Here is a 14,245-nt window from a genome sequence, read left to right as displayed (position 1 = left end):
TCAAGCTTGGCCAGACACAAGACTCTATCATAACTACAACTACCCAGCTCTGCTTATAGCACAACACCAGCCACAGGCAATACGTAAACAGAGAACGTAGCAGTGAGCCAGGAAAACCCATAAACAGGCACTTTGCTCCACTCCCGCACTGGACTGTACCCTGATTCCCCCAAAATAAGACATCCTCCGAAAATAAGACCTACTTACAGGAAAGATAAGACATCCCCTGAAAATAAGACCTAGCGCATCTTTGGGAGCACACCTTAAAATAAGACACTGTCTTATTTTCGGGGAAACAGGGTACTTTGCAACCCAAGTCTTAGAGCAGAGACTGCAATCCTGCCTCGGTAATGGCAGCCTCCCTCCTCCACTGGGAGCAGGCACAGTGTTAGGGTCAGATGGGGCTCCCCACACCACGCCCCTGTATGAGGACCCCTTGCCCTGTCAGGTCAGGGCTGGGGTGCTGGGTGCCCCCCACTGTTCAGACCAGCACTTGGGGGAATCAAGGTTCAGAAATGAAGCCTGTCATTAAGAATGAAGCCTGTGGATCCCTCTGCTAAGGACACAGGAAACACAACCCACACGGGCCTTCTGCATAGTCATCAGGTTTGCAGAGGTTTTTATAGAAAGTCCTTCATCTCCCACTGCTAAGGGCATGATCTGGTCTCCTGAAGCTGAGCCAAGGTCATGCCAGCACCACCTGCCACTGCTGAGGGCTGGTGAAGCGTCAGGGAGGAGGTCATGCCAGGTTTTAGCAGAGACGCTGTTAGTCTGGAAGGACACAGCTGGAGAAACAGTAATAACCGCAGAGAGCTGTGGTAGCCAGGCACAGAACCGGCTGGCAGCGGGGCCATACACCCAGGGCCACGCAGGCACCATGGCAGAGTGAAGCCTGCAATCTTGGCTTTCTAACTTCCAGTGTTCATCCCACTCCTCTAGAGAAAATGTATTTCCATTACAATCTACAGCTCTTCCTGTGGGGTCAGCACCCTTAAGGCTCCAAGGCCAGGGCTGGTTGGACAGGTTTGTGTTCTTGGTAAGGCAGGTGTTGGGTGCAGACAGGGTGCCATGAAGGCGACGCCTTTAAATTTGGACCCTGTTGATTTAACCAAGCAAAGCATGGTTCATCCAGAGGTCTTGGCAGGAGCCTGCTCTCAGGATGGAGGAGGCTGTTACCATGACAACCAAGCAGCCTCGGGCGTTAGGGATGGAGGCAGCCCTGACAGTGGCCATGCCACAAAAGGCCTTGAGCGCAGGCTTACCATGGATGCTGGACATGGAGGTGCCTTGGAAGGCCTCCTGTACACAGCCAGTCCTTAAAAAACTGCTTTTCCCCCCCCACCCCGTAAAGCAGATTTTCTCCAAAAGATGCTCTGGCTGCAAACATTCAGGCCAAGGAATGTCAGATGCTACAGTGGGGCTCCTAGCTGCCACAGCAACATGCTAAAGGCTGAATGGACTTGAACGATGTTTATGCCTCACTGTTTTGAAGACCAGAAGTCTAAGGTCAAGGGGTTGGCAGGGCTGCTGCTGTCTAGGGCCGGTCTCCGTACTTTGAAGTGGCTGATCCCTCATCATGCCCTCACATGGTCTTTCCTCTGTACACACATCCTCGGTGTCTCTCTGTGTCCTTATAAAAACACCACTCAGATGGGGTAGGGCCTCTGACAGGCTGTAGTTTAATCATCTCTTTCAAAGCCCCTGTCTCCAAATACAGTCACATTCTGAGGTGCTGGGGTTCAGAGCTTCAGTATATAAATGTAGGGGGGACATAGTTTAGCCTATACGCAGCTTCCTTCCCTTCTCTGCTCAGAGCATCTTACTGATGATGGTACGATCCTTCTTGGGGAACGGAACCCAGATTGCTGGGGCCACAGGAGAGGCAGTTATGAAGCCCTGCTGTCTGTGAGACAAGTAGTCTACACAGCTCTACCACAGTCAGCTCATGTGCTTAGAAGGAATTGGCCAAGCTACACAATGGCAAGAAAACACTGGCTTCTGAGTTCCACAGACCAGGGCATGAAAATCCAACTCCGCCACCTACCATCTGCAAGACCTCTCAGACTCAGCCCTCCTGAGCAGCTTTTCTCCTCTGTAGAATGGGTTGATAACTTCTGCTTTGCAGGGCTCTAACGAGGATTTAAAGAGATGACATATGTCCAAAGACCTACCACATGGTTAAGGTAAAGGTAATTAAATTAGAATCAAGAATCAAAGTCTTCCTCTCCCTCCCTCTGGAAAAAACATTAAAACTAAGCAGGTTGTAAAAGGTGCTCTGCTTTTTAGCCCCTGGATGGACAAGGAAGGTCTGTGCTGAGTTGTAGGCCTTGGTTTCCAAGACCTGGGATGGGAACCCAAGGTGGGACAGAGCTGGGACTCATACCAGGTGGCTTTATACCCACGGCAAGGGGCAAGCCAGGCCTGTCCTGACCTCCGGGGCTCCCAGCCCAGAAGGGGAGCCTGATTTAGCTCCATGATCCATGTGCCAGAAGAGACGCACAGGTGCATGTGATGAAGCTTTCTAACGAGCCGCCTGGGAGTCAGGTGAGGGTCCCCTGAGGCCTGAGGCAAGTGGAGCCACCCAGGCAGAGTCAGCGTGGGGAGGTGTGTGCTGTGGGTGCTGGGGAGGACGTATCTGTGGGGAAAGACTCTGAGGAGATGGAAGAGGGGGGGCTGGAGAGGATGTGGGGCCAGCGGGCCCCTGAAGGCACTGGACTCTGTCCAAGAGAGATGAGGACAGAAGGGGAGGGAAGGGCTTGTGTGAGCCATGAGGGTGGCGCTTTGTGAAGAGAGGCTGTGGGTGGCAGGACCCATCAGGAAAAGAGAAGCAGGCCAAGGGTTTGGGGCTCCAGCCTGGGGCTGAGAGGGTTAAACTGGGAGTGAGTTCTAGAAATTCTTCAGAGGCCTGTGGAGGAGGAGCAGGAAGCAAGTGAGGGCTGTGTGAGCCCCACTGTAGTACCTGCTAGGGCCAGTGTCGGGAATGGAACATCATGTGGCTGCTGATGTGCCTTCGGCCACACATGTCTCAAAGCAACCTCTGCTCTTGTCCTGCAATAGAAGACACCTCCTTTCTTTAGGATCTAAAACAAGACTAAAGAAACGTGACGGGTTTCTGGAGCTGGATGGACCTCAGAGGGACCCAGGGCTGGGAGGGGCCTTGGACGAGAGAACCCACCTCTCAGGGCCCATCTCTGTGTTGTCAAAGGGGCGTGACAGTTCCACCTGGGCGAGTCACCTGGGAGTGGAACGTTACTGGCTGCTCTGTGCACTCATAATGTGCAGACCATAATGTGCACTAAAGAGTGCTGTCCCGGGGGCTGCTAGTGTGACCCAGGGGCAGGTCAGGGAGACAGGCAAGTGTGCAGGTTCTGTGCCCAGATGGTCCAAGTGTGAGTCTCAGCCCTGCCACCCGTCAGCTGTGTGATGTTGGGTAGATCACCTGGCCTTTTCGTGGCTCAGTTGCTCATCTGTCCAAGGGCGGTGTTAACAATGCCTACTGCAAGGTCTTCTCCTTCCTGGCACCCTGTCTGCATCCGGCACAGCAGGAGGGTGCAGTAAGTGTGTGTGTGCCCCCGGCACGGACCCAGTGCTCCACAAGTGGTGACAATGGCAGCACAGGCAGGCAAAAGGCAGTGCCGACAGGAAGCCTCCAGCCACAGCGGACGCTGACCTACCGTCCACCTGGCCTAGTAAAGGCCCCAGTGCAGGCCTGTGCTGGTAACTCAAACTACCACCTCTCTAGAGGAAGAAGGAGAAACCGATCTTGAAGCGCTTACAGAAAGCTGTGGAAATGCCACCACCATGACCAAACTCAGGCTACCACAGCAATGTCCATCAACGTGGGTGTGGGAAGAGGCAAGCACAGTCAGCTCTGGTGCAGCCAGCTGTAGCAGGCTGCTGGCATGACATGAGGTCACCTGTGGCCAGACCAAGAGAGACTTGGTGACGACAGCTCCAGTCCGAGATGAAAGAGAGCCTCCAGGCGCCAGTCTCACCACTCCCCATCCAGGAGGAGAAACTGGGGGGCAGGAAAGTGAAGCAGCCAACCAGGGGACCAAGTAGCAGATCCAGGACAGACATCTCAGCACCAAGGCCTTTATGTCAAGGACCTTCTGACAGTCTTGTGCTGAGTGCTGGGAAGGCTGAGCCCGGGAAGCAAGCGGAGGAAGGAGAAGTGAGCCAGTGAGCAGAAGTGAGTGGTTCTAGCAGGGCCTCAAAGGCCAAGGAAAGGGGCAGGGGTTTACTCCAAGTCAGCAAAAGTTGGTGTGGAGTTTTGAACAGACAGTGATATAATCTGGTTCACAGTTTTAAAAAACTTGCCATTGTTACTGGAAAACAGACTGTAAGGAGACATGGGGGGAGGGAGACATGGCTGATGACACCAGTAAGAATGGGGGTGGATTAAACGCCAGGCTGGGTCTAAAGGCCTGACAGGTGTTCTCGCACCCAGTCCTCCAGCATCCTGGGGTGTGCACAGGGCTCCTCCTTTAGAGGTGAGGAACTGAGGCACAGAGAGCCCAAGTAAGCTGACCAAGGCACAGCCTTACCACGTCATGGGCCTAAGGCTTAACCACTGGCAGTCTAAGTTCCTAGACTTAAGAAGGGAGGCCAGTTAGGTCACTGCCATCATCAGGGTGAGAATGATGGTGGCCTGGACACATGCCAGTGCAGAGAGGCCACTGGGCTCTGGACACATTTGGAAGGTGGGACTGCAGGGCCCACCAAGGCTTGCTTTGTTTGGCACCTATCTTCTGGCTCCATTAGAAACCCCACAAGGGAAGTACTGGGACACCCCCCCCCAAGATGTCTGGCTTGGATCTCTGCCCCACCCCCTTGCCATCTCTTTCATGCAGCAGATGACCTATACATCCTTGCTTACAGGCCTGGCAGAGACCTGTACTCCCAGCACCTGGTCAAATGCTCAAAAGAAGGGAGACTCAGTCAGTGCTGCTGAATGGGCACAGGGACACACAGAGCCACGGGCTGGTGGCAGCAGGGCTGGAACCAGAACCCAGGAGTCCAGACTCAGCCGCTACTTCTCACCACCATTCTTCTTACCCAGTAAGCTACAGACGGAGCATTTCTGAGCAGGTGCAACCCTTCTCCACGGACTGGTGCTGTAGATGGGACAAGGAAGCTGCCGGTCACATGTCAACACTATATCAGGGCCCTTGATGCCGTTCAGCCCTCACAACTCCCACTGCAAGATGTACTATCCCATTGTGTGGATGAGAAAAGTGAGGCTCAAGATGCCTGAGTGCCTGGCCAGGACCAGTGGCAGAGGCAGGGGTTGCTTCTGGGCTCTGGGCTCTTTGGTCCACCACAAGCCTAGCAGGTGGAGGGGCCCTGCTGGATTCCTCCTTTGTTCCCAGCACAGAGATCAAGAAAGACCCTCAGGCAGGCATGTGCTGACCCAGGTTCTGAGCCTCCTGCAGCCAATCCCCGCATCCCCTCCAGCCCACCTGGCGGTGGGCCCTGCCCCAAAGATAGGAATTAGAAATTTGCTCTAGACTGAAGCTTGGTGTAATGCCAGCTTCCACCATGAGAAATAACTCAAGGGTGAGAAAAATCAATTGAACCATCTCTAAAATTCTCCGGTGCTAAAAATAAAGCACAAGTCCATCAGCTAAGGCCTCCTGTGCAATTTGTTACCTTTAAGACACATCAAACTCAAGAAAAATCACTCAGCACTGTGTAACCATCTCCAAATATTGGTAGTAGTTGTTTAGACAGATGTTGAAACAGCACTGGGGAAGAAAGAGCTCTGGCCATCAGACCAGAGATGCAAGGATTTTATGAGAAACGACCTCAAGTATCCGATGGGCCGGCTATTTAAGAGAAAATAACACCATCCTTTTGCTGGGCCCTGATCAGCACCAGGCCCTTCACCTGAGAGACTTCTAAATCCTTAAAAACATCCTACGATGAGGAATTCTGCCCAGTTCATACTCACAGAAGCTGACGGCCCGGGAGCTTGAGTAGCGGTGCTGGGCTCGGCCCACCTTGCTTACTAGTGTCTGGGGTCTCTGGGTCTCTTAGCCACCTGAGGCCAGAATGCCAAGGGGAGGTCTGGATCCTAAGACCTGCTCCCGGGACAACCATTCACAAGCTTCCACCAAGCATCAGGTCCAGTAGGAAGGGCAGGGGACACCGAGAGGCCTTTTCCATGTCCCTAATCCCAGAAAACGGAGGAGGGCTTTCTAGTAACAAAAACTCGTGTGACCAGAAGGAGGCCAAGGAGCCACTGGGCCAGAGAGGCTCTGACCAGCCTGGGAGGGCCGTGGAGAGGATAAGTCAGCAATGGGCTGGGAGATGCTACAGGTGAGAAAAGGGTTGAGGTGGGGGGGAGCCGGGCCCCCACCCACACCATGACGGGAACCCAGCAGCTGACAGAGTGAGCAAGTATGACACTTAGGACCTAAGATGTGGGCAGGGGCCTGTCACCAAGGGGCAGAGGGAGCCTCTGAGAGCTTCAGCAGGGGCTGACATGCTTAGGCCTGAGGTCTGGCAGCTCTGCAGAGGCCTGGTTGGCCAGACAAGATAGGCTGGGGGGCCGTAGAGGAGCTTGGTGCCTCTTTCCATCGTGGGGATGAGGTTGAGGAAGGAGGCGGGGAGGGCTTGGGATGTTTGCGCCTTGGTGACCAGAGCAAGATACTGCACCATGAATGTGCAGACCGGCCACAGAAGAGAGCTAACAAATACCAGGTGCCCCTCAGTTGATTCAAAATAGCCAGTTACAGAATTACAGCAGGGACGTATGGTGGGTCATCTTTCTTATGGCCAAATAGTCAGAGAAGGCCCTCTTTTCCCCTTTACTAAAAGTTTTCCTTTCTCTTGATGCAGTTACTAAAAATCAATTCTGCTGAGATGAGAAGGGTTACTGATTGGAACGAGGAGTTAGTTATACAGCAAGAAACTGCCCGTGGACTCTGAGGCTGGAGCCGCTTCAGAGCAAGGCAGGACACAGCGGAACAAAAGCTAAAGGGACGCGGAGCTCCAAGTCCAGACCAGCAGGCCTTCCAACTCGGGGTTCCCTAACAGGTCCAACCAGAACTGTCACCATCTGACAGCCAGAATCCTCCAGTGGTATTTACTCAAAAGGTGGCTAAAACATTCAGCCAGAGCCATTCCCCAGCTCCGCGTGAAGCACAGCTCCCTGCTCGCCTCCGCCCACGTCACAATGAAACGCCTTTTCTAATTACTCAGCTGCTGTCAGCCCCGCCCTGGCACCTGCAACCTGCAGTCCTGACACCTTCCCTGACGAAGGGGCCTGCAGCCACCATGGCGTGTGCTGAGTGTCTCTGCTCCAGGCCTGTGTCTCATCCCCCTGTGGCCATGCAGCAGCCGGCCCTGGGCAGAGCCAGGTGCAGTGTGGCTCCTGAAGGATTATTCTAATCGGGAGATGTTTCCACAGCCACAGACCCCTGGAGGCTCCACTCAGCTTCTTCCCAAAACCTGAGTTTTGCTGCCTGGGGCTGTCTGGAGCCCAGCTCTGAACCCTTAGCTTTGTACATGCATTTTGGTCAACTAACAATTCATTTTCAGGAAATTAGAAGTTCACAAGGAGATCTGACACAAAGTTACACAGCAGGATCTGTAGCTGGGGAAGTCCCCTGGGCCCTCCAGTGACCCCCAATCCATGGACAGTTCCCTTGTCACTATCTCTCACCTGGCTCAGAGTCTTTGGTCAATAATCACCATTTTTATTCCTTCCTTTGCATAAACCATGAGCTCCACATTTACATGCTCCCTGGGCAACACCAACACCCCAGCTCACTCTCTACCTACCTGGTGTCTCCAGCCTGCAGCAGACGTGGCTGCAGAGAAACGCATTTGGCCACACCAGCTAGGTCCACTGATCCCCACAGCCCCTGCCCCAGTACATAGTTTATTGTCTGTCCATCCCCAGAGGGCAGGATCCAGATCTATCTAGTTCCAGCACCAAACACAAGGCCTGGCACATGGCAGGCGCTCAGTTAAGTGTTGCAGGTGAATGGCACGCTCCCGACTCACTGACAGGTTGACAATGTTAATCTAACCACAGTTCAGGCACTCAGCAGTACATGTGGACATAGTTACCATCTGTGTGCTCAGAGTGGGATGAGAAGCCAGGCTGACAGTACCGACTAGGAAGGATTGTAATACTAGGATGGATTAGCCCCTTTTCTTGTCCACAATTAACCTGTTCAAATGTCCAAAGATAGTTTATGGTATAGCCCAAATCTACGAAGTTGCTGTCCTCACAACTTCACTCCTCTAGTGCCTCCTGAGCACGGCCACCCTCCCCTCCAGCCTAGCCCCTAATTCTCTTTCCCTGAACCTCCTTGTTGGTCCCTGGCTACAAACTTGTCTGCTGGAATCCAGCCCCCCAGAGCTGGCTGGTGATGCCCCCCTGTTTGCAATGTGCTGATGGCTTCCTGTTCCAAGGAAGCAGTTAGGCGGCAGCTAGGCACAGCCTTCAGTAGCAAACCCCAGACACACACACCAAGAAAGGAGTCAACCCTTTTGGTGAAGGAGGGAGCAAGTCACGGTTCTGTGCTCTCCCCCTCACAGTCCAACAGGTGTTTGCTCCACCTCTGCAGAAAGCACCTGACCCAGATCTAGCAGGCAACACGCCAAGTCTGAACTGTCCAGGTCTGCAGCCACTAGCCCCACGTGGCTATTTAATTAACGTCTAGTCTGGATTGGTTAAAACTAAATTAGATTAACAATGTTAATCTAGCCATACTTTAGGCACTCAGCAGGCACCTATGGCTGCAGTTACCACTTTGTGCGGTGGAAAGAGGACGGTCCTACGGGACAGGGCTGAGGATGGATCTTATTACCATTGATTAGACTCCCTCCTATTTATGGTAGGTGACAGGTTTGACTTTAGCTTATAGTACTGAAATTAAACTCCCTCTCCAAAAACAGTTATTTAGTCAAAAATAAAGAATTTAATTTAAAGAAAATGAATAAAAACTAGAAAAAATAGGAAAAGTAAGTTAAAGAACACATGCCATGCAGAAGCAGTGACAGCTGTGAGGAATCGTGGGAATGACGGGAGCCCAGGAGAGTCCACCAGGCACACCACTGGCCAGGTGGCCTCATCCTCCTGCCCATCCACGATCTTGGGCAGCCTCCTCAAGCCCACAGAGGTTCCTACCCCCATCTCGTTCTCTCTCCTCCTCTGAAGCCCACAGCAGCTTGTAGGGATCTCTGATTACATCCCTTAGCAGCCCACATCAGGCTGTGTTCCCAGTGGCCCATGAGACCCTCTAGGGAAAGACTGACTTTCTTTCATTCATCCCCACGGGGCCTGGGGCAAGAGAGGTGCCAAGGAATTAATGAAGGATGCACCCTCCCTTATAAATTTCTAGGGCTCTACAGTTCTAAAGGGTCTCAGAATCCCTGGTATCGTCACAGCAGTGCAGAGAGAGAAATGGGGTGGGTATGAGGAAGTCAAGTCTCCAGGAGGGTGGTTGCCACTGTCCCAGTGTTCAGTGGGCAGCACTGGGCAGGGCAAAAGCACTGGACCAGGGCAAGGAAGCCTGAGCACAGGTCCCACCTCTATCCCAACAGCTGGAAACTTTGGGCCAGCCTCCTGCTCTCCTGAGCCTCCATTTATCCATCTGTAAAATGGGCTATAACACTATCCGATTTGTAGACTACAGAATACTGTCCGGGAAGCCCTGTGAGGCCCACGCTCTCCCCCATGTGTAGACCTGGAGCTCCTGCCTTTTATTCTGTTGGGAAACCAGTCAACAGCCTCAGGTTTAGTAGTGGGTGTCTGTTTGCACAGCCCATCATACCAGCCCCCAACACCCTCCCTCACACACAGACCCCATGCTGGGGGCAGAACTACCCCCTCTGTGCCAGAGAGGAGCCCCTGAGTCCAGCCTGGCCACTCAGAGTACTCCATCTCCCTCCACCAAACACACATACATAGAGGACGCCTAAGGCCCAATCAGAGCCAATGGGTGCCATCTAGGGTCTTGGTAGGACACCAGAGAGACCTGGCCTCTTTTCTCCTGGACTTTATTCTGAGACCAGGCCCAAGCTGCTGGTGGCCACTGACCACCACATGAAGCCTGTGTCTGCAGCCAGAGCAAAGACCAGAAGCAAACAGCGGAGAGAGCTGTCTGCCCCTGGATCCACCTGTGCCTGAAGCTCTCTGACATGCCGAGTCAGTGCTCGGAGCACTGAGAACACGTGAGCTCACGGGACTGCCCATCTGAATGGAGGGTCAGCTCACTGACAGTGCACACTATAGCACCATGGGGATGCTAAAAAGACCAAGGCTTGGTGAAGGGAGAAAACTCACCCAAGGTCACAGAAGGTGGCAGTGGTCACACAGAGACTTCCTGACTCTGAAGCCCATACATCTGCCCCCAGGTCCTCTGGCTAGGCTCAGGGAACACTGGATGCTTTGCTCCGAGCCTTTCTCAGCTCCCTTCCCCCTGGTTCCCGAGGGTCTCCCTGGCCATTCTCAGCCCCCCCAAGCCATATGTTACCCTCTTTTCCTCCTTCCCACATTGTTTCCTTCTGCTCCCTCACTCCCTCAACAAGTCCTGGCTTCTGCTGGGAGGGCACAGCCTGAACCAGTGACACACTGCAGTCGCAGACACTGGCATCTGCTGTCAGGAGCTGCTGGTGGCAACGGCTGAGTCAGGGTCCCCAGGGCTGCCGGCACTGGAGCTCAGCTGAGTTCACAAAGGCTCCCACCCCTCATCACACACCAGAGGCACCTTTCACAAAGAGCAGCTGATGCAGAGGGTAGAAGTAGTGACCCCGGGGCAGAAGGCCTGGGTTTGCGCGCCAACTCGACACCTGCTGGCTGTGAGCTTTGAGCGGGTCCCCTTGGGCACTTAGTTTCCTCATCTATACAGGGAGATCATGACAGTGCCTGCTTCATAAGATGCTGTGAAGAGGAAATGAATTAAAATTAACGCATGTTGATATAAGGCACAGAATCGGCACACCGAGCCATGCTGTGTACTATTATTATTGTTCTGCAGAATGGTGACATCTTAACAACTTGCCTGCCTATCCACAGCAACCCCTAGTGGGCTGAGCCTCACACATCCCCAGGCCACCACTAGTGTATCACCAGTTCTTTCCTTACTGCTCGGGGGGGCCTGCTTAGTGCTATTGCCCCTGCCCTGTCTTGACACAGAGCCAATTAGAGCCAATGGGTGCCATCTAGGGTCTCCCAACAGGAGGCCCTGATCCAGCTGGGCTCCTGACACCCTGCTGTCACCCTAAGCCCCAGGCAGGACCCCAGTGCTGTTCACCAACACTGATGCAGCCTGGATTGGGCCCCAAAGAGCCTTCAGCTGACCATCTAGTGTGGGCCAGCAATTCCACCTCCAGGGCGGTTGAACCCTGGACTCTCCATCTCCTTCCTAGTCTCTGGTGGGGCCCCAGTATGACAGGGATCCAGGCTACTCTGGACCAAATGCAGGACTCAGCCACCCAGATTTTAAAGTTTTCAGAAATAGATGCAATGTATGATTCCATATCTGGACCTCTTTAGCTCACTTAAGAAGCTAAACAGAACAGAAGTCCCCAAACCAGCCCCCTTACAACAAAACCAGCCCGCCCACCCAGGGCCTACAAGCCCTGCCCCCATGGGAGACGGCAGTGGGGGCTGCAGGACAGGATACTGAAGCTCCTGTCGGTGATGGCCAGGTGCCACAGGTTGATGCGCAGGTCGTCTGCGGACATGTAGGTCTCACAGTCGCTGTTGACAGAGATGGAGTTGATGTGGTAGGTGTGGCCGTTGGCAAAGATTCTCCGAGGGCTCACCTCCACCATCAGGTCCATGGGCTTCAACACAGGCACCTGAAGAGGAGGAGGGCCATCAGAGGAGAGGCCATGTGGGGACGGCTGGGGCCAGGCATCAGCATCTAAACTGGAGGTGGAACACTGGAGTGGGCATCCATCCTGACTGCATGGCCTGAAATAGGTGGTGGCAGCTGGCAGTCATCCACTGACCACTCGGCCCTTCAGGAAGGCTGCCGACGTCCCCCAAACCTTATGCTTCCCTTCCATTGTATAGTGCTGCCACTGGGAAGTGGCTATCCAGATGACAACCACATTTCCCAGCTGCCATTGCACCTGGGTGTGGCCATGTACCTAGTTATGACCAATAGGATGTGAGGAAAGAATGGGCAGGTAAGTAGTGAGTGTGCCTTCTCCTAGAAAGTGAAGACCCAAGCCTCAGGGATGGAGGCACAGGGATGTGGATGGAAGGCACCTGCAAGAGAACCATGGGCAATCTGAAGCACCCACAATGGGCTTGTCCACAGTGATAAAAACATCCCTGTGTTCAGCCCTGGAAGCAGGGGTTTTTTGTTACAGCTGCTGAGTTGGCCTGACTCATAAAAAATCATTTCAAAGGGTTGGTGACAGGGTCCCTGTGATGGCGTCAGACATTGGGCCTTTCTTCCTCCCATGCCCTCTGCGTGGAACACTCAACCTCTTTCACTCATATTGAACTCTGATTCCTCCTTCAAGATCCAAAGGCAACAGCAGGGGTGTCTTGTGCTCTGCTCACCCCAGCACGTTGCACTGTCCCTACTGGGTTCTCATCACACACTGCAGTGTGCCTCGGGCCCCATTCACTGCAGTGATGTGAGGTCTTTAGAGGCGCAGAGACAGCCAGACAGACACAGCCTCCGAACTCTCCTAGGGCCTGGCTTGGGTGCTGGAGAAATGGAGACTGGCTCTGCCATCCCCTCATCACCGAAGACAAGACTGGATGCCACAGGGAACCAGACTCCAGTGTGGAATCTCAGAGTTAGGAAGTGACAGAGCCAAGGCTGCGGCCAGGTATGACCCCTCCTGAGGGGGTTGTGGTAGGAAGCGGTGGGCTCTTGCCAGCTGTCACCATCACTGGGGCGTCACCTCTCTGGGCCTCAGTTTCCTCTTCTGTAAAAGGGGGTAACAGTGGTGCCTGTTCAGGGGCTTCCCGAGGATTCCATGAGTTGATGCAGCGCAAGGGCTTAGAATACGGCTGGGCACTGTGATGTCTCAGCCGTGCGAGGGGCCTCCTCCACCTCCTGATACGGTGGCTAGGGGTGGTCAGGCCTCTGACACCTGGGGTGTCTGCAGACGTCTGAGAGTGAGCCCCAGGCAGAGGTGCTACAAAGGCAACAGGATCAGTGCCCGAGAGAGGCAGCAAGGGCAGCAGTGCGGTGGAGGTGGAGGTTGTTCTGGGGATGGGCTCTATAGACCTTCATCAGTTAAGTGCAGGGTGGAGGAACAGGGCCACAGTCACCGCATGGGATCAGGAGAATCCAGCCGCACTAGGCGAGGGCAAGCTGTGGCAAACTGCTTGGACTCAAGGACAAAGAAACTAGGTGCACGAATATGCCAGATAGATTTCAGGTAGCCATAGTCGTGTGAAGACAAAATAGATGAGAGGCCTAGGTTCAGGCAGCACGCTGGTGCCAGGCCAGAGGGGCACCCAGGAGGAGACGTGAGAAGGGGCCTGAAATGGGCTTTGTGGTGGGACTCGGGTGATGTGGGACCTCTCCTGACACCAACCCAAGCTCAGGCTGGGCCAGCCCTCTGGACCCCCACTGCCCTGTCACAGTCCTGGGCTGTCATTTGCTCCTGTTTCTCCACTGGGCTGGGGACCAGTCCGGGCATGATGCGTCTTCTCTGGTCTCTCTCTCTCTCTCTGGTTCTTGGCCCAGGGCCAGCTCATAGAGGCCCTTCAATGAATGAGTGAATGGGCAAGTGAATGAATGTGCTGAGTCCCTGAACTCACAGGGGACAGCCGAGATGGCAGGTGGCAGCTTCCGGACCAGTAAGCACTGAGCTCCTTTGCTGCAGGTACAGCTCTGAAGCCCACATGAGATTCGCTCATGCATGAGGGCATCAGTGTGCGTGTGTATGTGAGTATACATGAGTGCATGCATGTGTGTGTCAGTGTACATGAGGGCATGCATGTGTATGAGTATATATGAGTGCATGCATGTGAATATACATGAGTGCATGCATGTGTGTGTCAGTGTACATGAGGGCATGCATGTGTATGAGTATATATGAGTGCATGCATGTGAGTATACATGAGTGCATGCATGTGTGTGTCAGTGTACATGAGGGCATGCATGTGTATGAGTATATATGAGTGCATGCATGTGAGTATACATGAGTGCATGCATGTGTGTGCATGAGTGTACATGAGTGCATGCATGTGTGTGTCAGTGTACATGAGGGCATGCATGTGTATGAGTATATATGAGTGCATGCATGT

At 53.7% G+C, this 14,245-nt stretch overlaps 1 protein-coding gene across 6 annotated transcripts in view; it reads right to left on the bottom strand.

Annotated features, from left to right (window-relative positions):
* PPP2R2C (protein phosphatase 2 regulatory subunit Bgamma) overlaps positions 1 to 14,245 on the bottom strand; it is a 256,229-nt gene that overhangs the window by 43,967 nt on the left and 198,017 nt on the right. For all 6 annotated transcript variants that reach the window (XM_053565965.1, XM_053565966.1, XM_053565969.1 and 3 more), the window contains one exon: positions 11,646 to 11,823. In XM_053565965.1, coding sequence (XP_053421940.1) covers positions 11,646 to 11,823 — 178 coding nt within the window. The remainder of the gene's footprint in view (positions 1 to 11,645; positions 11,824 to 14,245) is intronic.

Source organism: Nycticebus coucang, chromosome 17 (genome assembly GCF_027406575.1).
Source record: "Nycticebus coucang isolate mNycCou1 chromosome 17, mNycCou1.pri, whole genome shotgun sequence".
In the NCBI taxonomy this organism is placed as follows: Eukaryota; Metazoa; Chordata; class Mammalia; order Primates; family Lorisidae; genus Nycticebus; species Nycticebus coucang.
The sequence above is the reverse complement of the archived record's forward strand: the minus strand, read 5'-3'. Positions and strand labels throughout refer to the sequence as shown.